Source organism: Sceloporus undulatus, chromosome 1, assembly GCF_019175285.1.
Source record: "Sceloporus undulatus isolate JIND9_A2432 ecotype Alabama chromosome 1, SceUnd_v1.1, whole genome shotgun sequence".
Taxonomy (NCBI): Eukaryota; Metazoa; Chordata; class Lepidosauria; order Squamata; family Phrynosomatidae; genus Sceloporus; species Sceloporus undulatus.
In genome coordinates, this window is record NC_056522.1 from 20,836,680 (window position 1) to 20,864,431 (window position 27,752).

The 27,752-nt window shown below is 42.0% G+C and overlaps 1 protein-coding gene across 1 annotated transcript; it reads right to left on the reverse strand.

The window, feature by feature from the left end:
- Positions 1-221: 221 nt before the first annotated feature.
- Positions 222-23,704, reverse strand: LOC121930379 (adipocyte plasma membrane associated protein). Its single transcript, XM_042466611.1, has 9 exons — positions 23,503-23,704; positions 17,533-17,649; positions 11,910-12,025; positions 9,701-9,793; positions 6,556-6,672; positions 4,079-4,253; positions 3,313-3,447; positions 2,779-2,971; positions 222-1,020 (listed from the first exon to the last, which is right to left on the reverse strand). The coding sequence occupies exons 1-9, from the start codon at positions 23,592-23,594 to the stop codon at positions 811-813; spliced, it is 1,248 nt and encodes a 415-aa protein (XP_042322545.1). The 5' UTR covers positions 23,595-23,704; the 3' UTR covers positions 222-810.
- Positions 23,705-27,752: the final 4,048 nt, after the last annotated feature.

The window sequence follows — 27,752 nt, forward strand, 5'->3', positions numbered from 1 at the left end:
AATATATATCTATCATGTTAAAAAAAACTTCTAAAGTTAAAATGTAAAGATATGGAGACATTCTTGTGCCTAAAAGACTGTCAATAATTCAGTAACTTGCCCAGAGACAAAAGATAGCTGCATTATTCTAAAGGTCATTTTTCAGCTTTAGGCAGTCACAACCAGAGTGATTTCATTTCATTTATATATCCATGGAAAAAAAACCCAGCATTGACAGGAAGTGGAATTGTAACTGAGTTCAATTTATTAATACATCTATAAATGCATAGATGTTACAACATGCATGCTTTAAAAACATGCCTAGAAAGACCCAAGCTGGAAATAAATGCATGCAACATAGTTAAGACAAGCAACCTGATTTCACCAATTTCCAGTATAATAATCTGAAGTACTGAAAGCTGACCAAGTAGCTATTTGGTTGGCCAATAAAGGTATCACTGGATTTTTGTTTGTACAAGTAGATATATGTACAATATCCTTCCATGGCGGAAGCAGCATGTAAAAGATGTTAGTAAATAATGTTTCACGAAGCAATTTTTCATTTACCTTAAAGAGATATAAAAAGGCCATAGAAGGCCCACCAATTCAAACGCAAATTGCACATGAAAATAGTGGATTGTGTCCACCGGTTTTATGGCATTGCATGCAGTTAATGTAAGTAGTCAGACAGTACCTTGCTACATAATAGTGCTACAGTGCTCATGACTTGACTGTGCTTTCATTCTTCTTCCTTGGCTGAAATGTCACTAATCCTCTTTTGCCCTCTAGAGTAATTCAAGACAACAGTGGTATTGCTTTTGGCTGAGAGATTTAGACATCCTCAAGATTCAGTCTACAAATAAAAGGAGACCGGAAAGAGCCCAAATAGAGATGTCCATTATGCTCATGTGCTTCACTTATGTACGTTGCCACCATTCCATTTGGATCGTGGAAGCTTCTTCTGTAGGATCCAGTATCACTTAGTTCTACAACAAGGCTATACTTCGGCACAAATTTTATCACAGTTTCTTGATTAAGCAGCTGAAACACAAAAATATCATTTTATAGACAAATGTCTTTTAGTTATAAGCATTACAAACATACTGATTGGACTGATTTCTTTTTTCTTTTCTTTTTTAAAGAACAATGATGTAAAAAGTCCTCTCTTCAGATATGGATAAACTGCAACTTGTTACAGTGTGCTGCATGCCATCATCAAATGGATCATTGAAGACTATGGCTGGTGTCAGAGACCACAAGCTACTTAGATCACATAATACTAAGGGAGCAGTATGTGTAAAATACAATCAAATATTACTACCATGATTATTACATTGAAATGCATCACACTGGATTGCTTTTGCTAGAGATGCAGCAGTTATCTGGCCAAGGTCTCACTTAATGAAATATTCACAAAAATATGTTTTGAACATTACTAGTATTGACTATAACTTCTCGTGCTCTAAAAAGTGTACCCTATATGTTAATGCTTTCAAAAATCTTTACACCATTTCAACAAGCACATTATAGTTACATATATAATTTACTTATTGGCTTAAAAAATAGTAGTACAGTGGGCCCTCCCCATACGCAAGGATCTGTTCTGGACCACCACCACCTGCATATGGGAAAAAATGTGTAAGCTCAAACCCCATTAGTTTGAATGGGTGAGCATTCCCATGTTCGGTGCGGCATGCACCATTCATTCCCCAGCAGCTTGACCTTCTGCATAAGGTTAAAGCCGCGTATAGTGCGCCCATGTATGGCATGGGCATGCTGTATTGGTGAGGGCAGCAAGAATATTTGTTAGACTAGAAAGAAGAATGTAAAACATCTGTCCCAAGTATCTTTCCTTGCCAGCCTTCAGCAAAAGGCCTGAAAGAAAGGCTTCATATATCAATCCCCCTGTACCCTCAGAGTCTCTAACAGTCATTGCCTCTGACAGTTCTAAGGGCTCCAAACAGTTGACATTATCTCCCAAAGCAAACCAGCAGAAATACCTGCTGGACTATGTAGAAGACTGAACAACATCTGCTCCCCAAGTTTTCCCTTTATTATCTCCATATTGGGGGAGGGAGGAGACTAGTAACACATACCGTATATACTCATGTGTATGTCTAAAAATTTTAGTCAAAAACTGACCCAAAAAATCTGAGTTGACTTCATGGATGAGTCAATGTAAGTACTGCACTTTAACTCTCATTTTAAAAAGGAACTATCTCCTGGTGAAAGGCAAGGGTATAATCTATCCTGAGAGCAATGAGCCCTCATCCATCCATCCTTTACAGTGAGCACAAACAGTTACAGTATGCTGGAATTTTGTAAGTTCTCTGGCGTTGTTTTCCTTTGATTTATCCTTTAGGTCCTTTGTTATAAGCCCCCAAGTTTTACCTTCAACTTACCCATGGATCATATCAAAAACTAATTTTAGCTCCGAAACTTGCACTCGACTTACACATATGATCAACTTACAGTTTAGTGTATATGGTACCAATACTGCTGATAGTAACAAATACTCTGGTTCTGTTATTGTAAAGATAGGAACTGCTTGATAAATCATATTTTATTTGCGTGAGCCAGTTTAAGAACAATTATGGTTGAAGAATAGATTAATAAAAAAATAAATATGAACTCTAAAGATATGGTTGCCGTTGGGGGGCCAAGCGGAGGACCATTCTACACAAAAGCAATCTTGATTTGAAGAGTGGAATTTCCTTAATTAAAAAATTGGAGCACATTCTAGCATGAAAACCATAAAGAATGAACACAACATTTATTTTTAAGTTGATTTGTTTTTACCTTAAATATTATTCTTTTAATCCATGGCTTTTCAGATAAGAAATCCATCATAGAAAATCCAGGATTGGCTCGAATAGCTGACATAGCCACCCAATAACCTCCAGAGCTACTTAAACGTATGTTGTCTGGAAAGCCAGGCATATTTTCTACAAACATATCTTCTCCACCTTTCATTAGGCCAGACACGTAATATCTAAAAAATTGAAACACATATCTTATACACCACAACAAAATTCAAGAACTGTAAAAAATGAAGTCTGCTACTTACTAGGGAGTAAAATTGCAAGGCAAGTCATTAGATCAGAAGTGGCAGAATACATCATAGTGACTAAATACTACTGTTTATTTAAAAAGCATGACTATTACAAAGGACTGTTATATATGAAACCAGATCCCTAGTCACCATTCCACATACGTCAGCAAATCTTGCAACAAGCATATTTTTAAAAAACGTAATTATATTTAGTGCATGTGGCTAATTCCAACCATGCAAGTCTATTTCATATGCAGTAACCCAAGCCAGCACCTGTTTACCTTCGTATCCTTGCCATGGTTGTTTCAGCCACCAACACAAAGTCTTCAGAAGGTGAAAGCTGCACTCCATTTGCAAATCTGAGTCCTCCCATCAAGACTTTCACTTCCTTGGTTACTGTGTCATATTCAAGTAACCTAAAAATATAAGAATTAAATCAACATAAATGATGACGGTCACAAGATTGTCATGCCATTTTCCATTGTCTACAGTCCCTAACTATAAAAAAATTCAGAGAGCAGCAACTATTGGGCATTATATTGTCTATTTACAAAGAGAAGGGACACACAATTCAGAAGCTAAGCAACTCTGCAGCAACTGAGGAGCATGGCCCAGTTGTTTAGGTGTCAATAACTGCTATGTTTCTTAAACTGTATTCCCAATTTAAAAAGTGGGAAAGGATGTTAAATGTACTCAGACTTTTGTGCCATCTTGAACAAGTTCTTTTTGGCATATACATTTGTACACTTGAAACCATTTAATCATATGCAAATAAAACAAATCTTTATGATGCCATAAAACTCTGTTGCTTTCACTACTAGAAGAAGAATACAATCCTCCCCCTCCCCACTACAAGCCTCTGGAAATGTTCTTCTGCCAGGAGCAAATTATTATTATTTTCATCTTCAGACTTATATTGACAATGTGAACTCACAGTCTTCTCATATTTTAGGCTTGCTACTGAAATACCTGTAAATTTGTAGCACTGCCTATTTTGCAACTGGTCTCTAAAACCTTTTCTACCAATATATAAATGGCTTTACTTACCGTCCATCATCTGAAGCCTCCATAATTAATAAGGAGTAGTCTTTTCTGTGCCATTTACTACTAGAGTCAGTAAAGTAGATTTTCCTGCCATCCCGAGTCAGTGTAAGGTCATTCACAAAAGACATGTTCTTCCCCTCAATTGGAGTCTTTGAAGACACAAGCGGTATCACTGCACCTGGTCAAAGAGAGAGACAATTTTAACTCCTGTAAAACTCTGAGGAAGTGGTGTAATGGTTTGAATGTTGGACTAGGACATTGGGAGGCCAGGGTTCAAATTCCCACTCAGCCATGAAAACCCACTGGGTGACTCTGGACAAGTCACACCCTCTCAGCCTGAGAAGAAGGCAACAGTAACCCTCCCTCTGAACAAATTCTGCCAAAAAAAGAACCCTACCCCTGTGATAGTGTCACAATAACTCAGAAATGAAGGTACACCACCACAACTTAAAAACTACGGCAGACGCAGTCACTTGTATCTTTCCAACCATGAGAAAAATCACCTCTGCTTATGTATTAAATGGCAGAAACAGCAGAAAAACAATTTTATCACTATGCATTTCAAAAGCATTTTTTAAATATTTGGACTAATAAAAAGAAATATGTGTGTGTATATGACAGTTTCGTTCTTAAATGAACAGTCTACATGTTAAAGTCTATGTTATCTGTTCATGTTTTTAAAAGTATACAGTATAAGGATCCACTATGCTCAGCCAGCTTCACGTATCTGTTGCAATGTTCTCTGAATCTTTCCCAGCATGAAGGAAACAGAAAGGCTAGCCTTTTTCCAAGGAACTCAAAGCAGTATTTTGCTAACATTTATACTACTTAGGTGATGACAATTAAATTGCTTTTATCTATTAAAAACTAGGAAATGAAGTGTTTTGAGAAACAGCACTCAACAATATTATTTTAGACTGCAATTTAGGTCTGTTTTTCCTCTGCTTGCTCTGGGAATGGGACATAACAAAAACAAGGCAGAAAACAAAGCAGCACAAAATGAGAAGAGGGAGTAAGACCTCAAAATGAAGCTTAAAAATCTGATATTGTAGTCTTCTTCCAGAGTAACATGATCCTGTGTTAGCTTATTCACTTGTATTACTAAAGTAACCTAGAGCATGTTGTATAAAATGTGTTATATTTCACACATTCTAGTTCTGCTCTCTTATTTTCTTCAAGGGGTAGCCCTCAACAAAACCTTGAATTATACTCTAACACTATCTCTGTGTACATATGGGAGTAAGTTTACATAGCTTTCGTGCCACAATAAAAAATATTTTACACCTTCTATAGGGTTGAGTATCTTGTGTACATCAAGTGGCAACATTTCAGTTAAATTCATTTCAGTTCAAGGTTGCTACACAACAAAATGTGGAGAATTCAAAACTGACTCAATACCTCTGCAAGGCACTACAGCAAAGAACAAAACCTTTACCATGAAGCTTTTATAGGAGGTATATTTTTATGTTCCGATGCTGTGCCAAAAAGAAAGGAAACTGTCAACAAAAGCTTCAGTGAAACCAACTTTAAAAAGATAGCTTGTAAGGGTGACATATTCAGATCTGCATAATCAGTTAAGTGATCAGATTAAAGACCTCTATTTATACATTAACAGTATAAATTCTGCTTTAATAGCTTATGCAAGCTGCCTCTGCCCAATTCCACATTTGCAGTGTGTGCACAGGTGCCGAGTGGGCTGCAGTGGGAAGGAATTGTGTGTAATTATTTCTCTGTTGATTGTAGAGATTTCTACTGCAGAACATTCAGTCTGCAGAATTTGCAGAAAAAAACAAAATATTGTACAGTGACACTCTCATTAGTAATCTTGGCATTTTAAATTGAACTGGACTGAATGGTGGTAAAAACAAAAGTTATATTGATGACTAGCAGAACTGAGAACATTGCTCAGGATCTCTTAGAGTAAGAGTTAAGTGACTGAAGTGATTAATACTAAGGAGACACATCATTTGCATGAGTTATCATCCAAGCTATTGTTAAGCAATTTGAGCCACATAAAATTAGGCAGAATTCCCATTAAATATATATCCAGTTACTTTAGAAGATTCAGGTTGGACAGCATTTTAGGAGGAAAGAATGACACTGGAAACATAGTATCTAAAATATATTACTAAAACATATTAGTATTTTTCTGTTTTTATAACTTTTTTCAGACTTCAGTGCTTCAAGTGTTGCAGTGTCATTTTATAGACATGAATCCTTAGAATGTTCATATGATCTTTTGACTTTTTTATCATCAATTTTTGTAAATGAGATCATAGTGAACATGTTTTGAATACGCTGCTCAGTGAAAAAGGTAAAATTAGTTTTAATTCCTATTCAGTTTCCCCAAAAATAGACACCCCACTCAAATAACATGAGATCCAACAAAAAGCGAAACAAGGCAGAGAGCAAAAAACCAAAGCAGATTATCAGAGATGCTAACAACTTACTGGGTAGGAACAACAAGAAAGAAGTCATACCTGAGACAGGATTAATTTCAAAGAGTCCATAGTAAGCGTCTGCCACAAAAAGTGTATTCTTTGGTCCTACACGGATTCCAAGAGGTCTCCCACATGCAGGCTCATCTTCTCTGCTACCTTTTAAAACACATATACTATAGGTTCATAAACAGTAATGTATAAAAGAAAGTTCTATTTTTCAAACAAATCTAGTCTAGAATTTAATCTATAGAAAGACAATTTAAAACAAATATTGTGAAGAACATTCTATACCAGTCTGCTTTTGTAACACTCATGCCATAGAGTTAGAAGGGATCTCAAGGGCCATTCAGTTCAACCCTGAGTGTGCAGAAATACACAACTAAAACACTCCCAAAATATGCCCATCCAACCTCTGTGTAAAGATTTTCAAAGAAGGAGAGACCACCATTCAACCATTAGGAATTTTAGACAAATTCCAAGGCAAATATGTAACTCCATCACAGCAAAAGCAAATAATCTGTGTCCAGTTCTGGGCACAATTCAAAAAGGATGTTGACAAATTGGATCATGTACAAAGGGGGGCTGCCAAAATGGTGAAACCATGCCCTATGAGGAACAACTTAGGGAGCTGGGTATGTTTAGCCTGGAAAAGAGACAGTTAAGGAGTGATATGATAGCCCTGTTAAAGTATTTGAAGGGGTGTCACATTGGGGATGGAGCAAGCTTGTTTTCTGCTGCTCCAGAGAACAGGACCTGGAACAATGGATGCAAACTATAGGAAAAGAGATTCCACCTTAACATTAGGAGGAACTTCCTGACAGTAAGAGTTGTTTGACAGTGGAATATACTCCTTCAAAGTGTGGTGGAGTATCCTTTTTTGGAGGTCTTTAAACAGAGGCGGGATGGCCATCTGTTAGGGATGCTTTGATTGTGAGTTCTTGCATGGCAGGGGTTTGGACTGGATGGCCCTTGTGGTCTCTTCCAACTCTTATGATTCTATGATCTTAAAGACTAAGATTGTGGTATCAGCTTCTGTTACTAAACACCATTTGTTTTAGAACATCTAGTTATTCTCTTTTCGTGCTGAATTCTGATTTACACTCATGTTTTTGGTGCTGTTTTTAAAACAAACTCCCATCCCCAAGGCAAAATGAATTTACAGCCATAGAACTAGTAAATGCTTTAAACTCATGAGTATATAGGGCCCTCTAACGATAGTGCGAGCAACACAACAAAATCGAAAGCAAAAAAATGACACTATCTTCAATTATTTATTAATATGAGCAGCACCTTTCTCTCTGCTCAGGTCCTCCAGTTGACATTAACCCCTAACAATAAGTCACCTTTTACTGACATCTACTGGGCAAAGGCCTATTAGCTACATGTACTGGTTTTCTGCTTCTGTATTGAAGACAGAGAGGAACGAGTCCTGTAATGGGTGTATATTTAGCTTTACAAATGGTAAGACTGCTTTATTGGTTGCCATGAGTCCCAGGGCAGCCTATATCTCGAGCCTGAAATTTTCTGTACTGCTGAAGATTTCCAACTTGACAAGTGAAAAGTGCTGTCACAAAGCAAATGTGTTGTCCCTCTCTTATGTTCCTTGATTTGTGTTTGAACACTGCGTTTAGTGGTCCCTATGTAGACTTGCCCACAGCTGCATGGTATATGGTAAACTCCTGCAGCTGTGAGAGGGTGTCTCCTGTCCTTCATAGGGACCTAAGTCTACATAGGAACCACTAAACTCAGTGTTCAAACATGAATCAAGGAACATGAGACACTGCAGACTGGGTCAGCCAGAAAAATCAGCAGTAGCAGAACACATTATAAACCATCCTGGGCATAAAATGCTGTTTGAAAACATTGAAATTCTGGACCATGCCAACAACTATCAGGTCAGAATGCACAGGGAAGCCATTAAAATCCACAAGCACCTGGACAACTTCAACAGGAAGGAAGAAGCCTTTAAAGTTAGCAAAGTTTGGCTACCAGTCCTGAAAAACACGAAAATCAAGACCCAGAAAATGCAAATGACAACCACCCAGGGTCAGGGGTTTTCCCAGCAGACAGTGGATCTCTAATTAAACAGACACAATTCCTCTTTACATATCCTCCCACCCTGAGGCCTTGCCATTCAACAACAGAACAATTGATTAACATGGAAACTACTCCTTCCAACCCAGGGTCACACAGTATACAGATACCCACTCATTTCCATGGTAGCATTCTCTCAGGAAAAAACTCTTCTAGAATATGGCCACGTGGCCCAAAAAACCCATAAAAAACTATGGATGCCGGCCATGAAAGCCTTCGACTTCACAATGTTTCTTTTTAAGGTATTTCAAATTTGATTAAAGGAGTTGAGAAACTTTCCTGTTCCATCAGTAGCCACATGTTTGGGAGAGCATCAGTTTACTAAGTACTTGGTGCATTCTTGCTTCCATCAGCAGCACCTAAGCATCCCACTACCCTATTCACTCTTCACTAACCCTTGTACCACTACAGGATCAAAGCTCTGTCCTCCCTTGGGCTCTCTCTGCCTCCATTTCAAGCTCAGACAGGTAATTTTAAAGCAAAGTCCTTTGTGAGTAATTTGAGCTACACCTGAGCCAGACAAACCCACCTGGCAAGAAATTTAATGAGGCATTAAGATCAGACTGGCAAGAAATACTAACACTTGCTTAATGGAAAATGTGTAGTTTCCTAACCAGAAGTGTTATTAGTATATTCTTAGTATATTCTTATATAATGTTTTATATAATGTAATTGTAAATTTCTGACAATGTTTTTATTGTAAATTGTATGTTGTTGGATTGCAAAATCCACCATTGTAACCCGCCTTGATCTCTGGAAAGGCAGGCTAGAAATAAAGCTTTTATTTTTATTTATTTATTTTATTAGTACACAAAGATATTCTATTCTTAACTATAATCTATTCAACTGTTTGCAGAGCTTGTATACTAAACTTCTATAAGGCCTCATATGCCAAAAGTGGATTTCCACTTCTACAGAAAAACACTATACTTATTTTTTCCATATTGAAAAATATCACTAGTACACGTTCAAACAAGTTAGGTACTACATATATAGGTGAGACCAATATATAGTGTGTGTGTGTTACAGAGAGACATCAGTGTATAATTGTGATCACAATAACAGCAATAAATAAGTGGTGTTGACTTACTACAAGGACCATGGCCAAGTCGGGCTAATGTGTGTATTTCCCCATTTTCAATCTTCAGAATTTTTCCATCAGCAGTACCAGTGAACAGTATTTCTAAGAGAAAAAATTGGCAAGGTGAGAAAAATTCAGGATGTTGAGAGTATTAACTCGTGAATCCAATTTTGGGAGAAAGGCAGGATATAAATCACATAAACAAACAAATAAAATGTAACAGCCTTCCACAAAACCTATGAAGTGTATATGTCATGTTAAAACAAAAGCTGTCCTCAGATATTCAGACTAGAAGATAGCCACTGGTCAAAGCTACATGGGCATTCCCTAGTTTACATCTAACTCAAGTCAGCGGTCAGAACAGGTTTCTCTGAGTGGTCACTTACTGTTCTTGCTCCAATGATAGCCAACATACAGCGAATACTATCCTAAATACCCTAAACTGTCATCGTCCAGCCTGGAGGGAGTGAGGGGGTGGGCCCAACGCCATCGGGACTGCCCTCAAGAGAAAGAGCCCTCCCTCTATGGCAACTGCTATCGTCCAGCCTGGAGGGAGTGAGGGAGCAGGAAGGGGATAATTTTGAAATTTTTATTGTATTCTGTATGTATTTTTATTACTGTAACCCACCTGGATTTCTTGGGATTGGGAGGGCTATAAAAATAAATAATTTATTATTATTATTATTGGCACCAGATCCTGTCTGATTTGGAAGCTAAGTCTTGCTGCTGATCTGATGTTGATGGAAATTGATGAATATATTTGTTACAAGAAAAAAGTTAGTGAAAGAATGGAACAATTGCAAATTGTAAATTAGCTGTGTTGGCTAGAATGAACTGATGCTTTGAAGGCACTTGTTCTTATGGTATTAACCATTAGGGAAAGCATACTTCCAAAGAATCACACTTTTCTGCCCATGGAAGGTTGGTATATTTATTTTATTTTATTTTGCACTGCGTTCACCATGCATAATGGATCATAGAATTAAATGCTATGAGAGCATCTATTTAATAATAATAATAATAATAATAATAATAATAGTATTTATTTATAACCCGCCTCTCCCTGTGTTGGATCAAGGTGGGAACAGCATATAAATGAGAAAACAGTAAAATCAAAGGCACAGAAACGGTAGATAAAAGTGCACTAGACTCCAGATTCCCACTCCCCCCCCCCCTAAAATTAACAGTAAAAGCAATTCCCAAACAATGGGCAATAAAATCAGTAAAGAACGAATCAGTCCGAAGAGAATAATTTAAGCAAGTGGGGAGTGAGATTAGGGGATCAATTTGGGAAGGCCCGCTGGAAGAGATCCGTTTTTATTGCATTTTTATATCTGTTTTTTTTTTCCAAGCTGTGGATGCTTGAATCCATTGATAAAGAATGTATAGATATGGAGGTCAAATTGTACACTGTGTTGGACAAGAAGAACTGGATTTACATTTCTGCTCATTTGTGAGGCTCATGGGGTCAGTTATTATCTCTCAAGCCTGATTTTGTTCCCAGGATCGTTGCAATGATAAAGTGAGTCCACCCCATGAAAGTACTTTTTAGCATCTTGGAGGAAGGGCAAGATATAACTAGATGGGAGACCACTGATGAATACCAAGTGCTATAGACTGTATTTCAGAGGAAGTATACACAGCAGAATCAATATTCTATCTCAATAAAGCAAGCTACATTCACAGACAATGGCAAATTCTCTATTAACTATACATTATATGTTAAGTGTCGATCTTTTCTGTACTAAATATTTAATCTGTCATTGCACTATTACATTAATTATTTGAGAAACCCGCTGTATCATGATTTGGATGAGGATTATAATAGCATTTTATTGAATTTTATTGGTAATAAACAGGAGCTACGGAGTGTTTATAGTAATACTAAATCACTTGCGGAAAGCAAGACAGATCTCCCTGATTTGCTACCCTCCAAATATTTTGGACTCCCATCAGTCCCAGTAAACAGTGATGATGGGGATCGTAGTTTAAAAATTCTGGAGAGCACTAAGTCAATGAAGCAACCTTAAAAAAAAAAAAAAACCAGAAGGCTACTTTTGTGTACTCAAGAACTTACACTGGACTCAAAATTAAAGCATTAAGATGCAAATGCAGAATCCTTTACATGCAGCGTGGAGAAGGCATTTCTGGAAAGTCCTTAACTGTGGAGCAACTCTTAAACAAACACCATAAATCTCCACCAGTTGCATGTGCTTACCGCCAATATTTGCAATTGACTCTGGACCAACGAGTTGATTTTCAAATAGCCTTTCTGCTTGTCGGAGTTTGAAGTTTGGTTCTAATGGGCCAGTGAGAACAGGGGGTTCTTTGAAGCTAGAAGAAAAAGAGGAAATCCCATCAATAGTCTTCTAAGTCTAACAGTCAAGTGCTCTTGAGTAATATGGAACAATTTCTTCAGTAACAAAGTATGTAAGCATTATCATATATACTGGTCTATTAGTAAAAACATTTATGCAAAAAAAACCCTAATCCTAAAAAACCTGGGTCGACTTATACACAGGTCAATACAGTAATGGTGATTAAAAAAATGGCAGAAGTGGCTGTTTGAGATTTCCAGGCAATGGCAGTTAGAGCAACATTTCAAGGCTCACCTCCACATCCAACAGACAGACCCACAGAGACGAGAATCCCTACTGGTGTAGGGTTGCCATTCATCAGGACCTCCAAACCGGGACAAATGTAGGACAAAATGTTCAAATGTAGGACACTTTTTTGTGTCCTACATTTGAATAGGAGCCTCCAAGGCTTTCCCTCTGGGCCTGGGCCCTGCCCTCACCAGAGGCGGAGCCCAAGCAGAGAGGGACTCCTCCCCTTCAGGGAGGCTTTCCCTGCAGGCCTGGGCCCAAGCGGCAAGGGAAAGCCTCCCTCAGCTTGCTATATCTTGCCAGGGAGCAGGGGCAATCCCGGGGGCGAGGCCAAACTGGGCCGTGACCGTGCGGCCCCACCCCAAACCGGGAAAGTCCCGCCCCCAGGCAGGATATGGCAAGCCTATACTGGTGCAACTTGAAGGGCTATGGCTAGGTTTGTGACCATACTTTCTGAGGATACCTTACGGGATCCAGATCTGGAGCGGGTACTTGGGAACCTGGTAAGGGCAGCCTGAGAGGCTTTGGTGGGGTGCAGGGGCAAGGCAACCCCAGACCAAGCCTCTTTGGTGCCTGAGCCACTCACTCTGTTGCCAGGAAACATAGCAAGCCCATCTATCCTGTGCGGTCCTTCTGCTTGGCAGTCCTCAGTGGGGATGGGACAAAGCGGCCTCAGACGACACCCTCCGGAGGACAAGTATGCTGGCTGGAGGCTTCCAGGTGTCCTCCGGGTCCTCCAGAGCTGTTTCTTTCCATCCCCACCAAGGGCCACCAAGCAGGACTCCCGCACGGGATGGATGGGCTCACCACACTCCTCCAGGGACCCCCGCAACAGAGCCACTTCCCTCAGGCCCACCGTCTGCCTCCTGGCCTCAGAGCAGAACCAAGCAGCAAGGTGGAGGAAGCCTGGCAGGAAGGACAGCTGGGGGTCTCCCATCAAGGAAACAAGGGCACGAGCCCAGCCTGGCCAAGCTGGTAGGGAAGGCGGCCGCTGAAGATGATGGTGCTGCTGTCCCTGGAGCAGAGCCTCCTTCACCAGTGAAGTGGAGGCAAGGAGGACTGCCAGGAACAGCCAAGCACCAGCTTGGGCCCCTGCCTAAGGGTGGCCAAACTACAGCCTAGAGGGTAGCAGGAGAGGATGGTGCAGGAGGGAAGGATTCCCACCCTCCATCACTTGCCTGGCTCTATTTCTTTTTTTCTTTAAAAAAGAAAGAAAGAAAAAGATTCCCCAGCAGCAAAATGGCTCAGGCACCGAAGAGGCTTGGTCTGGGGTTGCCTTGCCCCCACACCCCACCAAGGTCTCCCAGGCTGCCCTCGCCTGGCTCCCAAGCACCTTCTCCAGGTCCCGATCCCACGACACATCCTTTGACAGTACAGCCGCAAACTGAGCCACAGATCTCCGCAGCCTCAATAGCCGCCCAGAAGACCACACCCCAGCAGGAAGAATGGAAGAGAAAATGGCAAGGAGACAGAGTGGAAGGTGGGAGGTCTGTAGAAGCCATCCTCAACTTATCCACGGGTCATTACAAATTCCCTAATGTTGGCTCCATAATCTGTCCTCAGCTTGAGGTCAATTTACAATCGAGTAGATATGTAATATCTTTTCAGAACACCATAACTAATTTTTCTAGGTGCCACTTGTTTAATCTAGTGCCTTCTACACACAGCGACAGCTGTATCAACTCAGAGATAAAGCACATTACATGGATTAACAATTTGGAAGCTAGTTTGCATAAACTGTTTGGCAGCCATTAATAACCAGAGCTTGGGAAAGTTCATTTTTGAACCACAAATCCCAGAATCCCCCAGATAGCATTATCACTGGGCACTGTAGTTCAAAAGGTAACTTCTCCAAGCACAAATAATGATAAAATGATTTAGGAAGATGCAGTGGTTAAATGCCAGTACTGCAGCCACAAGGCTGTGAGTTCAATCCCAGGTAGGGCTTCAAGGTCCACTCAGCCTTCCATCCTTTCATAGGTTGGTAAAATGAGTACCCAGCTTGTTGGGGGCAATTGGCTTACATATTGTCAACCACTTAGAAAGTGATAGTTCACTGGCAGGCGGTATAGAAATGTAATTGATATTGTTATTCCCTGGTGTATGGAACTGTTCCAGTTAATCCAAGTATAAACCATCTACCATAACCACATAAACAGTCTGAGTCACATCTCAACAAGACAACCTTTCTGCAATAAGTTAAAACACAATTTCAACCAAGGCCCAAGTTCTATAAACATTCAACCAAACCATGGAACCCAAATCAACTTAAACTAGCATGTCACAAAGTAATAGGAGAAAAGAAAAAAGCGGAAAGAATAGGCTACAGCCAACTAATCCAAGAGAGACTGAGTATCCAGATCTGTAAATGATTGCATGTTTCAAATTAGCCCAACATGTTTCAACCAAGAAATACTGGTGATCTAGCACTCTTCTTGGACTGCTAAAAACCAAGGAGGGGAGACAATACATTTGCAATAATAATTATAGGCATGTGTGTGGTATGTGTGGATACATGCCTCATATCACTATTACATATAAAAATACATCAATTAAGAAATAGTATATTTAAAAGGTAAAACTGAATACAGTTGACACCCTACATTCGCTTGTTTCCTTTCACAGATTTGATGATTCATGGATTTGATTAATATATCTTCTCTGGGAATTTCTAGGTCCCCCAGAGAGATTCTATGGTCAACTTCCAGCAGAAGTTGAACTCAGTCATGCTAGCAAACCTAGAGATTCCTAGAGAAGTGTTCATTTTGTTTTTTAAAAAATAGCATTTGTGATTTTAATTCTTATTGTTATTTATTTATATTTTATGAAGTTTTCACACTTTTGCATGGGTCAGTCAAGCGCTAACTCCTGAAATGTAAGGGTTGTCTGTGCCTATAATACTTACAAAGCAAAATGAAAATCAGTTACAGAGATTTCAAAAATGTATTTCCCACATGTCTGCCAACTAGAGTTCCCAGAGCAACAGGCAAAGCATTATAGCTCTGGCATTTTTTCTCTCCAGTGTGTACCAAGGCCAAACTAATAGTAATAACCTGGCAGGAGGGAGGTATCTTAGGGAATATGTAAACACCTGAACTCTAAAGTAGATTGTTGACTGCAGCTCTGCATTTAGAAAAGCTGGAAAAATAGCTCAAGCAGAATCACATCTGCAGATGCATAGGTATCTAAGACCATAAAGTTAGTGAGTTAGTGACTGAGCTAGAATATAAATATGAGCCTAGGGCTATGTAGAGATATGAAAGCAAGGGTGGGGGAAAGGAGACTGGGGGGGAACTTAGCCCAGAAGACTTTTCATTAATTTTTCCAATGAGAAAAAATAGAAATCAAGTACTACCATGAGATAAATTTACACCTTTTCAGTCAAAATAATACTATGTTTATTATGTATGAGGAGGCATGAGGGACTGTCACAAGAGTGAAGTGCATTACAATTACCAGTTCCAGTCATAAGTTGACCCTTGGCCAGGGGTAGGCAACCCTTTTGAGCCGGGGGCCGGGTTGCTGTCCCTCAGACAACTGGGGGGCCGAAGCCAAAAAATAAATAATTAAATATTTTTTAAATAAATAAATAAACCAGGACAAATGTAGGACAAATTTTTCAAATGGAGGGCACTTTTTAAATAAAAAATGGAGGACACGCGAAAAAAATTGCTGATTTTTTAAAAAATGTTAAGATAAATGCATGTTTCTGAGGCTTCTACAGACGATTGCTCCACCATGCCCCTCGCGCGAGACGCCAAAGGCCCCGGTGGCAATCGGCGGCAGGACTGGGCTGGGGCCGGTCCCAAGGCCTCGCTGGGCCGCATCCGGCCCGCGGGCCGCAGGTTGCCTACCCCTGCCCTTGGCACTGAATCAGAAGTTGACTTCAAATCTATGAAGGAACATATAATTTCCACAACAGAGGCCATGAGTATTTTTCATCCAGATGATAAAGCCATCATAAAATAGTCTGATGCTAAGGCGTGGTATAGACCGCCCCTTTGGGGCAGTCTGCAGCCACCCCTTTTTTCGCTGGGCTGGGGGCAGGGCAGCCTCACCGGCACTTTTTGGGACCATGGAAAGCAGCACAGAGGTGTCCTTGGGGCTTCATGCCCCAGGACACCCTGACAGGTGCAGCCATGATAGAAAGGGGCCGCCTGGCCCCATTCTCCCATGGCTTCGTTCCCGCAGCTCTCTGGTTGCCTAGAGCAGCTCCTTTGTTGCAGTGCCGCAACCAGGAAGTGGCGCCGTCATGACGCCACTTCCTGTGCGTCATGTTTGGGTACTAAGCGGCACCACTGGCGTCATGGTGCCCCCCGTGTGGACGGGAGGCCACCATAATGCCACTGCCACCATGGACTAGGGTTAGGGAGCGTGCGGATGGTGCACGCTCCCTAACCCTAGTATCCCCGCCGCCACGCCCCATTTTGCATGTCTGTATTGGGCTAAATTATTTCTAAAGCTCACTTATGATACAGAGCATAAACGACTGGTGCCCAAAATTGGGGGTAATGCCACCATTGGGGTGGGGGAAAAGATCCAGGAGGGCAGTGAGGAAAATGGGGGCAGTAGGAGGCCGTTTAGCCAAAGTACTGGTGTGCAAGAAAGACAAGGGGAACCAGCAGCCTTTAGGGTTATGGTGGGGATCTCTGATGTCACTAGGGGGATTTGGTGGTTCAGACCACATCAAGTGACACCCAAGAGAGGGGTGTCACCCACTGAGGTAGTACACCCCAGGGAGGTGTGGCTGCATTCTGGGTCCATGGTCATGCAGGACTTGGAAGGCCAGGGGGGCTGCTGAGAGTGCTGAGCACACCTCATCTCGCTGCTGTGGCGCCAGAGGCCCTGCTCCCAGAAGCCCCACCTCCACACACTGAGTGACACCAGGTGACACCAGAATTGGGGATGACAGGTTAGAGCATGTGGCAGCGGTAGCAAAAAGGAGATTTCGCATTTGCTTAAGCTTTGCCAGGACTTGGCTGACAGGTGGCAGCTGTGGGAGCACTCTAATATGGAAGAACACACCACATCTAAAATGGCAGCATTTACTTGTTTTACTTCACCAATCTTCTTTGCAGATTCTCTAGTCCAGAAGAAGTACAGTAGTGACATTTATTTTTATGCCTAAGAGAATCTGCATCCCTTTAACAACAATACTGTATAACAAAGCGTTCAATGAAATACATAAATACAGAAGCTAAATCCTAAGTTCTAACATCATATGTAAGTACTCACCTAATAGGCTGAGGCTCAATTGGACAATCCAGAAGAAGTATTGCTCCAAATAAAGGAATAATTAGTGATACAGCTAGAGTCATAAAAGTCACACGGAACACTTTGTTGCTGTAAGTACTGCAACAAAAAATAAAAACCAAAATTAGAATTTCAGTGTATCAATAACAGCAAATCTTACAATAAAACTGCTCATCCATATCAGGATAAAGTTACACTAGCCTATGAATGTATGACAGCTACATGGTGCAAATAGTTACTAGGATAAATGTACAATAGTTGTATATACACAAATATGCATCTATGTACAAGCTTTTGCAGAAGAATATAGATTTTTTCATATATGAACAGTGATATTATTTGTAGACTTGAGCCTACTTTTTCAGATGAATAAGGACCTCCATGCATCTGTGGAAGTAGGCTCAACTCTACAAAAGCTCATGCTACCAGCTTCTTTCTTTCAATTGTCTCAAAGATGCTACAAGATCCCTTTTCATATAAAATAAGTTATTCTGCATTCACTGTGTGGCTCCTCTGCTGCTGTTTATTGGAAAAGCAATTTCTATGCAGGCATATATCTGCTTTAAAAAGATGAAGGATAAGTAAGTAAAAGAAGCACTGAAGTTCTGAGGATGAAGCCAGATTAAACTTTCCTTTCTTAGGGTAAAGGTTGCATTTCTGACCCTTACCAATCCTTTTAATTACCAACAATGAATGACTGACGAAAGGAAAAGGAGGCAAAGAAAACAAACAAATCGAACTTGATCTTCATCTTCTACGATATTTATTTTTCAACTGACCACACAGAAATATTATTTCACTGCCTTTGACAATATTCCACACCAATAAGCCAAAATCTTAATTGAAAGCAGTGGATTTCCCCCTTAGGAAATAAAAGTCTTCTAAAAAAATCTCCTTCCTAGTTATTTAAGAGACTTAATGGCCTTAGGAACTGGCAACATTTGAACAGTTTTTAAGTGCAGTGAAGAAATCATATCACAGACAAAAAGATGCAGTTGTTCCAAGACATTATAATAGTATCCCTGCTTTTTCAGTAATGTGTCTGATTTCAGTAATGTGTCTGATCTGAAGACCACCAACAGAATGGACTTGGAGAGGCCAATTCAGGCAGAAGGATGAAAATGGAGCATTACAAATGCATCCACAAGTTTGGCCCATTCACACTCAAAGAACAATACTAACCAGCACCACAAGAACACTAAATGATTCATAACATTTCTCTTGAGAGCTATTTCTGTGCTTGGTGCTCAGGTGTGCTTGGCTGGGCTGCAAATATCATTAGGCAGCTTTCTCCAAGCCTCCCTCAGTCTCATCTTAAGCTTTCAACCCGTCATTAAAATGCTGCATTGAGAGAGCACAGGAAATATAGAATTACAACTGCATGCTCAGGAGCCAATGTAACAGGTTTATTAAATTCTGCATTTTAAATCTTTTCAAAGTATTGCCTTCACAACATGGAGTCTCCAATAACTACTACTACTTTTTTTCTTTTTTTACCAAAAAAAAAAAAAAAAGGTTAGCATGCAGCCCTAAAGTTGGTATTGTAAGCTCTCTTGCTTGAGAATAAGACCTGTGGACTCTAGTTAAATACACCAAATAGGACAAAACTTTTAGGTTAATAACTTACTGGCTGCAATAATTCCCTTTGGACAAGAGAAACAAAGAAGTGTGAAAAATGCCTTAATATGGACCAAGAAATGCTTAAGCTTTTAAATCAAATATAACCTTCAGACTTTGAATGTTGCTTTAAAATACTGCTGCTTAAATAGGCCTCATCTGGTAAAAGCAAATTAATTGGGAGGATAGAGTTCCCTGGAATGATCACATTTCCGAAATTGTAGTTTTGATTAAAAAAAAAAAAAACAACCTCTTTCCTCTCATATTGGAAATCCCCAAATCCCTTTATTTTGGTGACTAAATTTGGCATTTTCTACAGTGGATCAAAACCTCATTAGCCATGTCAACCATACAACATCAGCTGTTGGTTATGTCATTGTTGTGTGCATTCAAGTCGTTTCTGACTTATGGTGACCCTAAGGCAAACCTAACATGGGACTTTCTTGGCAAGAGCTGTTCAGTAGAGGTTTGCCATTGCCTTCCCCTGAGGCTGAGAGACTGTGACTTGCCCAAAGTCACCCAGTGGGTTTCATGGCTAAGTGGGGAATCGAACCCTAGTCTCAAGAGTCATAGTCCTTCTAATCCAACATTCAAACCACTATGCCACACTGGCTTCTAATAGATTGTTTATTCACTATCAAAATCCCAGCATGACTAAAAACCATGTCTCCAGAACCTTAAGGACTAGCCAGCCTATATTGGCAATGACAAAAAATTTTGACTCAATATAAACTAGCTGGATTCTAGTGCAAACATCTCCTTCACTCCTGCTTGACTCCTCTCACTGACTCTGAAATTTATTAGACTCTTTTTGCCTTCACAGCCATCTCTCCTTGATTTACTCCACACCTTACAATCCAGAATCAAAAGCAAGAATGCCAAGTTTTATGAACAGTAAAGTATACTAAATGCAGCTTCTTGTACTAACAGTAAGTAGCATTTAATACTGAAATTGTGTAACAGCCCAGAGGGAAATGTCTTGTTCTCAAAGCTGCACCTTCATTGCAATTTCTGCAATAAGAAAAGGCATTCTGAAGTTTAAGTCACATTTTAGCTGTTCATAAACATCTATTAAAAGTAGTTTTAAGATCTTTCCTAGCTAAGTATTTGACCAACGATGTCTTCAAGAGTCTGCACAACCTCCCATGTTTATTCAGAAGTAAAACCCATCAGTCAGGAGGACGTCTTGTTGGTGTTGTGTGCCTTCACATCATTTCTGACTATCATGGGGTTTTCTTGGCAAGATTTGTTCAGAGGAGTTTTGCCACTGGCTTCTCCAGAGGATGAGAACTTGTGACATGCCCAAAGTCACCCAGTGGATTTCATGGCCAAACTGGAAATTGAACCCTGGTCTCCAGAGTCCTAGTCAGGAGGACTTACCATATATACTCGTCTGTAAGTCTAAAAATGTATGCCCAAATACTGACCCAAAATCCCAGGTCAACTTATTTATGGGTCAGTATGATAATGTGAGAGAAGCTCTTGCAGATTTCCCCATGCGGTGGAAGATAGTTTCTTTTTCTCTTAAGCCAAGCAGAAAGAGTCCTGAGTGATTAATTGCTTTTAAATAAATAAACAGAGACCCTCTCCTGCCCACAATGGCTGGCTGAAACCAACATTGAAACAAACGGCCTCAGTCAGAATCTCTCTTTCTGAAGGCACACATACACACACTGAAGGAGCCTCCAAGATTTACCCTTGACTTATCCACGGGTCATGGCAAAATGCATGATTTTGGCCCCCAAAACTGTTCTCGACTTCTACATGAGGTTGACTAATAATTGAGTATATAGGATATTCTTAAATAAATGAGCACACACCCCACACCTACCTAAGGCTGGGGAACTCTTTTGTCATAAAGATTCCTGAACTCTCCCTTCCTAACCTCTTACCTAGTTTACTTGCACTATCGGGCTGCACTGCTTCTTTTTAGTGGTGAAACCCTGTTTCAACACCAGGACACTGACCACACCTCCCTCCTCCATGCACAACCAACTACTACACATCTACAACTGAGAAACGGTGCATTCTGGCCAATCTGTTGCAATTTTATTACTATATTTTTATTGACTTTGTTGTAAAATCATTGTTTCTGTTTGCACAGCACCAAGGTTTCCGACACTTACAGACTCCAATAATATTTTTTAAAAGCCACATTAGATTATACACACAGAGAGAGAGAGAGAGAGAGAAAGCCAGTGTGGCTAATGGTTTGAGTGTTAAGACTAGGACTCTAGGGTTTGATTCCATGTTTGGTCATAAAACCCATTGGGTGCTTTGGGCAAGTCATATTCTCTCAGCCTGAGGGGAAAGCAATGGCAAACCCTATCTGCATAAACTTGCCAAGAAAACCCCATGGCAGATTGAACTTAGGGCCGCCATAGGTGGGAAATAACTTGGAGGCACACAACAACAACAGCTAACAAAAACAATGCATATAAAGGGATGCACTAGGGAGAAATGCAAACAGGCACTAATGAAATGCCAGATACACTTTGTTGTTGTTGTCGCATGCCTTCAAGTCATTTCTGACTTATGGCAACCCTAAGGCAAACTTATCATAGGGTTTTCCTGGCAAGATTTGTTCAGCAGAGGTTTGCCATTGCCTTCCTTATTTCATATTTTTCCTTGCAGCCTGGAGAGAGCAAATAGTTGTTATTATGTCTGTTATTACAGTTGAGAAAAAATTATAATAAATCAGAGAGGCCTTTGAGACAGGTTTGAGCCCAGGAACCTCTCGTTGGTTCATCCTTTCCCTTTGCCTGTCCGGTTTAACCAAGAGGAACCCCCTTTAGGCATGTTAGTCCTCAAGATAAGTCCTTCCCCAGAGGGGCGGTTGGGGGGGAAATAGAGGGAAGAAGCTGCACTGACCTAAGCAAGTTCCCTCAGCCCAGCCTCACCTGAGCAGACAACAGGGAAGCCTCTCTCTGGGGCCTAAATACCCTCAATGCACCATATGATCCGGCCTGGTCTTGGAGGCTTTGCAATGGCAGCCCTGGTTAATACTTGGATGGGAAGCTGCCAGCAAAGAGCAGGGGCTGTAGGCTGTATTTCAGAGGAAGGAACTGGCAAGACCATCTCTGGGGATTCCTTGTCTGAGAAAAACCCTGCAAAATTCATGGGGTCACCATTAAGTCAACAGGCAACTTGAAAGTGCAATACACACAACATACCCACATACAGTATATTCAGTGGTCCCTCCACATTCGCTAGGGTTAGGGGCGAAGGGCCTCCGTGAATGTGGGAAAACCACAAATAAAAAGCCACTATCCTTGTTACCTGCGAGGACATCTCTCTAGGAATCTCCAGGTCCTCCAGTGCAACTCTATGGTCAGCATCTGCCAAAAGTTGACCATAGAGTCATGCTGGAAGACCTGCAGATGCCCAGAGAAGTGTTTTCTCTAGGAACTTATAGGTTCTCCAGCACAACTCTATGGTCAGCATCTGGCAGAGTTTCACTGGAGGAGGTATAATAGATATTCCTACAGAGAAAATATTGGTCAAAACTGTGAATAATCAAGTCCGGAAAAGTCAAAACCACAAACGCGGAGGGCCAACTGTACACACAATCCACAAGGCAGACCTTTAGCTGGTGACCCTACAGACCAGGGCTTCTCAACCAGGGTCCCCTGGAAGCCAAGCAATGCATCTAAGTGGCTTGCTGAGTAAAAAGGGGAACCTGTCTGATCTTGGATGCTAAGCAGGGCCAGCCCTGGCTAGTACTTGGATGGAAGTCTGCCAACGAAGACCCAGCATTGTAGGCTATATAGGAAAACCCTATGAAATTCATGGGGTCGCCATAAGTCAACAGGCAACTTGAAGGCACAATGCACACATACCCTCACAAAACAGATCCTATAGTGATCCTATAGACCAGGGATTCTCAACCATGATCCCCTGGAAGCCATGATACAATGGCTCTCAGTTGCTTTCTGCTTAAAATGGTCAGGGTCAGCCCTGGCTGCTGCTACATGGATGAGGAACTGCCAATGAATGCCAGGTGCTGCTGCTGCTGCAGGAGATACAAAGGGCGAGTCAAATGGTGCAAAACTGCATAAAATCAGGGGGGGTTGCCATTAGCCGGCAGGTAACCTTAAGACAGACACAGGCCGCATCCACACTGGAGAAATAGCCCGGTTTGGTACCGCTTTAACTCTTGGCTCAGGCATGCAATTCTGGAGTTGGACGCTTGTTGGGGGCCTTTGCTCCCGCCTCCTGGGTGTCCCAACAACTCCAACTCCCAGAATTCCGATAGCAAGGACAGACAAAGAGTTAAAGCGGTACCAAACCGGGCTATTTCTCCAGTGTGTTCAAGAAAGGAAGGGAGGGCTCCACCTGCCGCTTTTGCTCTCCTGCGCAGTGTTGTCCTCGGTGACCACTTGCGGGCGCAGAGGGCGGCGCTGCCGCAGGCCTTCCGCCTCATTCATCTTCCCTTGGCCCCTTCTCGGCGCGACGAGGGACAACAACCGCGACCGCCCTACGCCGCAGCAATAGCAGCGCCACAGAGAGAGCAGGCCTCCCGCCGCCACCGCCTCCCACGAGGCCCCGCCCACTCCCCGTGGCCCCGCCCACTCCATGCGTCCAGCCAATGGCCGCCACGCCGCAGCCCCTGCCCCTCCTTTGTAACCGCCCCCCAACGGTCGCCCAACGGTCGCTCCTAAGCCCCGCCCCCAGCTCCTCGGCGGGCCAATCGCAGCTCGGAGAGTCAGAAACCCGCCCCGCCCCCAGACTCCACAAAGCAGCCAAGGCCCCATGGCTAGTGTCTCTCAGTCCTAGGCCTCTGCTCTGTTTGTTAATAGGGCAGTCTTATGCCCTTCCTTACTTCGCAAAATAAAAGTCCCTCCATTGTATTCTCCACTAGTCCTTGCCTGCCCCGCCCTCTACGTCTTCTTCCCCATTCACTCTTTCTATGAACGGCTCCCTGTTTTCCCTTCTAGTTTGACAGAGAAGTCTCCCTCATAGCTAGCATTTCCCTCATAGGCTCCCCCCGTTTTATTAATAGGCGCCTCTTCCTATTTGGCAGAATAAGCTCCCTCATAGCCAGTATTTTCCAGTCGTAGGTTCCCTCCTTTTTATTCATAGGCCCCTCTTCTCCCCTTCCTATTTGACAGAAGAGTCTCCCCTCTCCTTAGCATTTCCTGTCATAGGTCCCCCCCTTTTATTATTCATAGGCTCCTCTTTTCCTCTTCCTACTTGACAGAATAAGCTCCCTCACAGCTAGTATTCCCCTGTCATAGGTTCCCCTTTTTATTAAAGGCACTTCTCCCTGTCGAATAGACAGATAGTCTCTCCTCTCCTTAGTATTTTCCTGCCATACGTTCCCCCCTTATTAATAGGCCCCCGTTCTCTCCTTCCTACTTGACAGACGACTCCCCCTCCTTAGTATTTTCCTGTCACGGGCTTCTCCCTTTGTATTAATAGCTCCTCCTCCTCCCCACTTGACAGACTAGTACTCTTCCTTATCCCACCCCGCCCCTTTATATAGCTCCGACTCGTCCAAAGGCCACGCCCCATAGGGCTACCTGTCCAATAACCGCGCGTTCTTTGTTTGGGGGCGGGGCCGAGAGAACATGCCACGCCCTCTTGCGGAAGAGAAGGAAGCAGGCGCAGCGCGTGGTTTTGCTGGGAGGAAGAAGCTGGAGCTTGAGGCGCTCCATTTGGAATGAACCCAAATAGAAAGGGAAGGTTTTAATGGACGCTTTGAGTCCCCTGTTAGGCGGAAAAGGGGGTAGAGTATAAGTAAAGAATAAACGCCACAGGATGGTTAAGCACAAGCCGGAAAGGCGAGGGCGGTCTTGAGTGCTCAATGCGATGCTCATCCTGAGGGCTGGGAGCTGCCCAATTAACTTCTACACACAAGGCAGCCTGGAGCAGTAGCTTGAAGGCTGGACTACATCTCTGGAGACCAGGGTTCAGTTCTGAAACCCATTGGCTGATCTTGGCCAAGTCACACTCTCTCAGCCTCAGGGGAAGCAATGGCAAACCTCCTCTGAACAAATCTTGCCCAGAAAACTCCTTGATAGGGTCACTTTGGGGTTGCCATGAGTCAGAAGTGATTTGAAGGCACACAAGAAGAAGAAGCTGGAGAAGAGTCCTAAAAGTAGGGTGGAAGGACAAACAGTTGGATCCTAGAACAGGCCTGAGCTCTCCCTGGATTTAGCCAAGATGACTAAATTGTGATGCTGCAGCAGCCAAGAAAGCCAATGCAATTCTACATTGCATCAGTAGTATATGTACGGTGTACATTAGGGAAGTAATATAGCACCACTCTGTTTTGGTCTGGCCCCACCTGGAATATTGTGTCCAGTTCTGGGCTCCACAATTCCAAAAGGACATTGAGAAACTGGAGCCATGTGTCCAAAGGAGGGCAACTAAAATGGTGAAAGGTCTGAAAACCTTGCCCTATGAGGAACGACTTAGGGAGCTGGGGTTGTTTAGCCTGGAGAAAAGAAGGTTAAGAGGTGATATGATAGTTCTGTTTAAATATTTGAAGGGATGTCATATTGAGGGAGCAAGCTTCTTTTCTGCTGCTCCAGAGCACAGGACCCGGAGCAATGGATGCAAGCTCCAGGAAAAGAGATTCCAGCTCAACATTAGGAGGAACTTCCTGAGAGTAAGGGCTGTTCGACAGAGGAACACACTCCTTCCTCGGAGAGTGGTGTAGGCAAGAAATCAGGAGAAAACTAGCATTGGGAAGGGCAGTTACTAAAGAACTAGACAAGGTCTCAAAGTGCAAAGATATCAAACTGAACACCAAAATTAGGACTGTCCAGGCCACTGTGTTTCCCATTACCTTGTATGGATGTGTGAGCTGGACAGTGGATAAAACTGGTGGAAAGAAAGTAAAGCTCATCTGAGAGGCAGTGCTGGAGAAGAGAGAAAGTCAGCATGGGATAGTGGTTTAAGTACTGGACTGCAACTCTCAAGCAAGTCACACTCTCTCAGCCTCAGGGGAAGGCAGTGGCAAACCTCCTCTGAACAAATCTTGCCAAGAAAACCCCATGATAGTGTTATCTTAGGGTCAACATAGGTCAGAAACATTTTGAAGGCGCACAACAAGAAGCTGGAAGAGTGCTAAGAGTAATGTGGATGACCAAAAACCCAAACAGTTGGATCCTAGGATAGAATAGGCCTGAGCTCTTCCTAGAAGCCAAGATGACTAAAGTTGCCATATTTCAGCTGCATCGTGAGAAGAGATGATTCACTGGGGGAAAAATAATGCTAGGAAAGGTGGAGGACAGTAGAGGGAAAAACTACATACCAGATGTATAGACTCAATCAAGGAGGCCATAGACATGAGCCTGCAGGACCTGCGCAGGGCAGTTCAGGACATTCACAGGGCTGCCATGAGTCAAGGCTAACAAGCACAGTTATTAACAACAAGACCCCGAGGGAGCCTTTTGGGCTAAACGTTGTGTATAAATATTCTAAATAAACTGGCATCATTCTGGAGAACTGGAGCCAACTGTGCTTGAAATGGAACAACATATGAGCTTCCAAATGTTCCCCACTCCTGATTTATGGAATGACTGGTAATCAACAGCTTCTTTATCTAATAGGGATGCAGAATTCCTTCTACACTGATTCATAAGTCTGTTTCCTCAGAACTGAGCACTACTGAGTCACTGAGCACAGGTCTATCATCCTCTGTTATAAAGCAGAATTTCCAAACACAGGATCCACAGATTTTGGACTACCGCTCCCAACTGTTGCTTATCCTAGATGTCAGTGTTGGTGAGTGCAGTCTTTGTCTGGCCACTTCAGCTTTGGCAATCTGTGTTCTTGACATGCCACTTTTTGCCAGTGGATCTACAAGACACCAGTTGGATCTCCTAGAAAGTGGCACCACACTGGGAACCCCAGGCCATTGTGAGATATTAAAAATACCTGCTTTCAATTACACAGAACACCACTGTCACCACTGCAAAAGGTGCCCAAGGGGGTCCACCATGATATTTTTGCTTAAAGCTTCTTCAAGCTGGATCCCTCTCTACTCAAACACAACAACACACTGGTGCTCAGGGTTTTTTTTGGTAATTCATAGTACTTATTTATTGTGCCTATTTTTCTAAGGTTTATATATTTAATGTGGATGGCACTTTATACATTTTGTTTAAAGGCTCATAAGCCACTTTGAATGTTTTGCTTAAAATTAATAAATGCACATAGATTTCAGTTTCCTTGGGAAGCTGCAGGTTATGTTGTTCTGTGCCTTCATGGTCATTTCTGACTTATGGAGATGCTAAAGTGAACGTATTACAGGGTTTTCCTGGCAAGATTTATTCTGAGTGGGTTTGCCTCTTCTGGGGTTTCACCCAATGTGGGCTGCACCCCCTTGTTACACCAATGACTATATTTACTCTTATACAATGGGATGCTGAAAAATTCTCGGCTTGGCCAAGGAGGGAATAACCAAGAGCTACGAAACATACATGCTATTCCATATATTGCTCACAAAGTTCAACACACTTGGCATGTGATTTCTCAAATTACTTTAACCTTTCCAAAAATATTCTTTTGTCTGGTCACTGAAATACTGCTCTGCTGCTATCACCTCTGAATCATTTCAAAAACTCCTTTCTTTC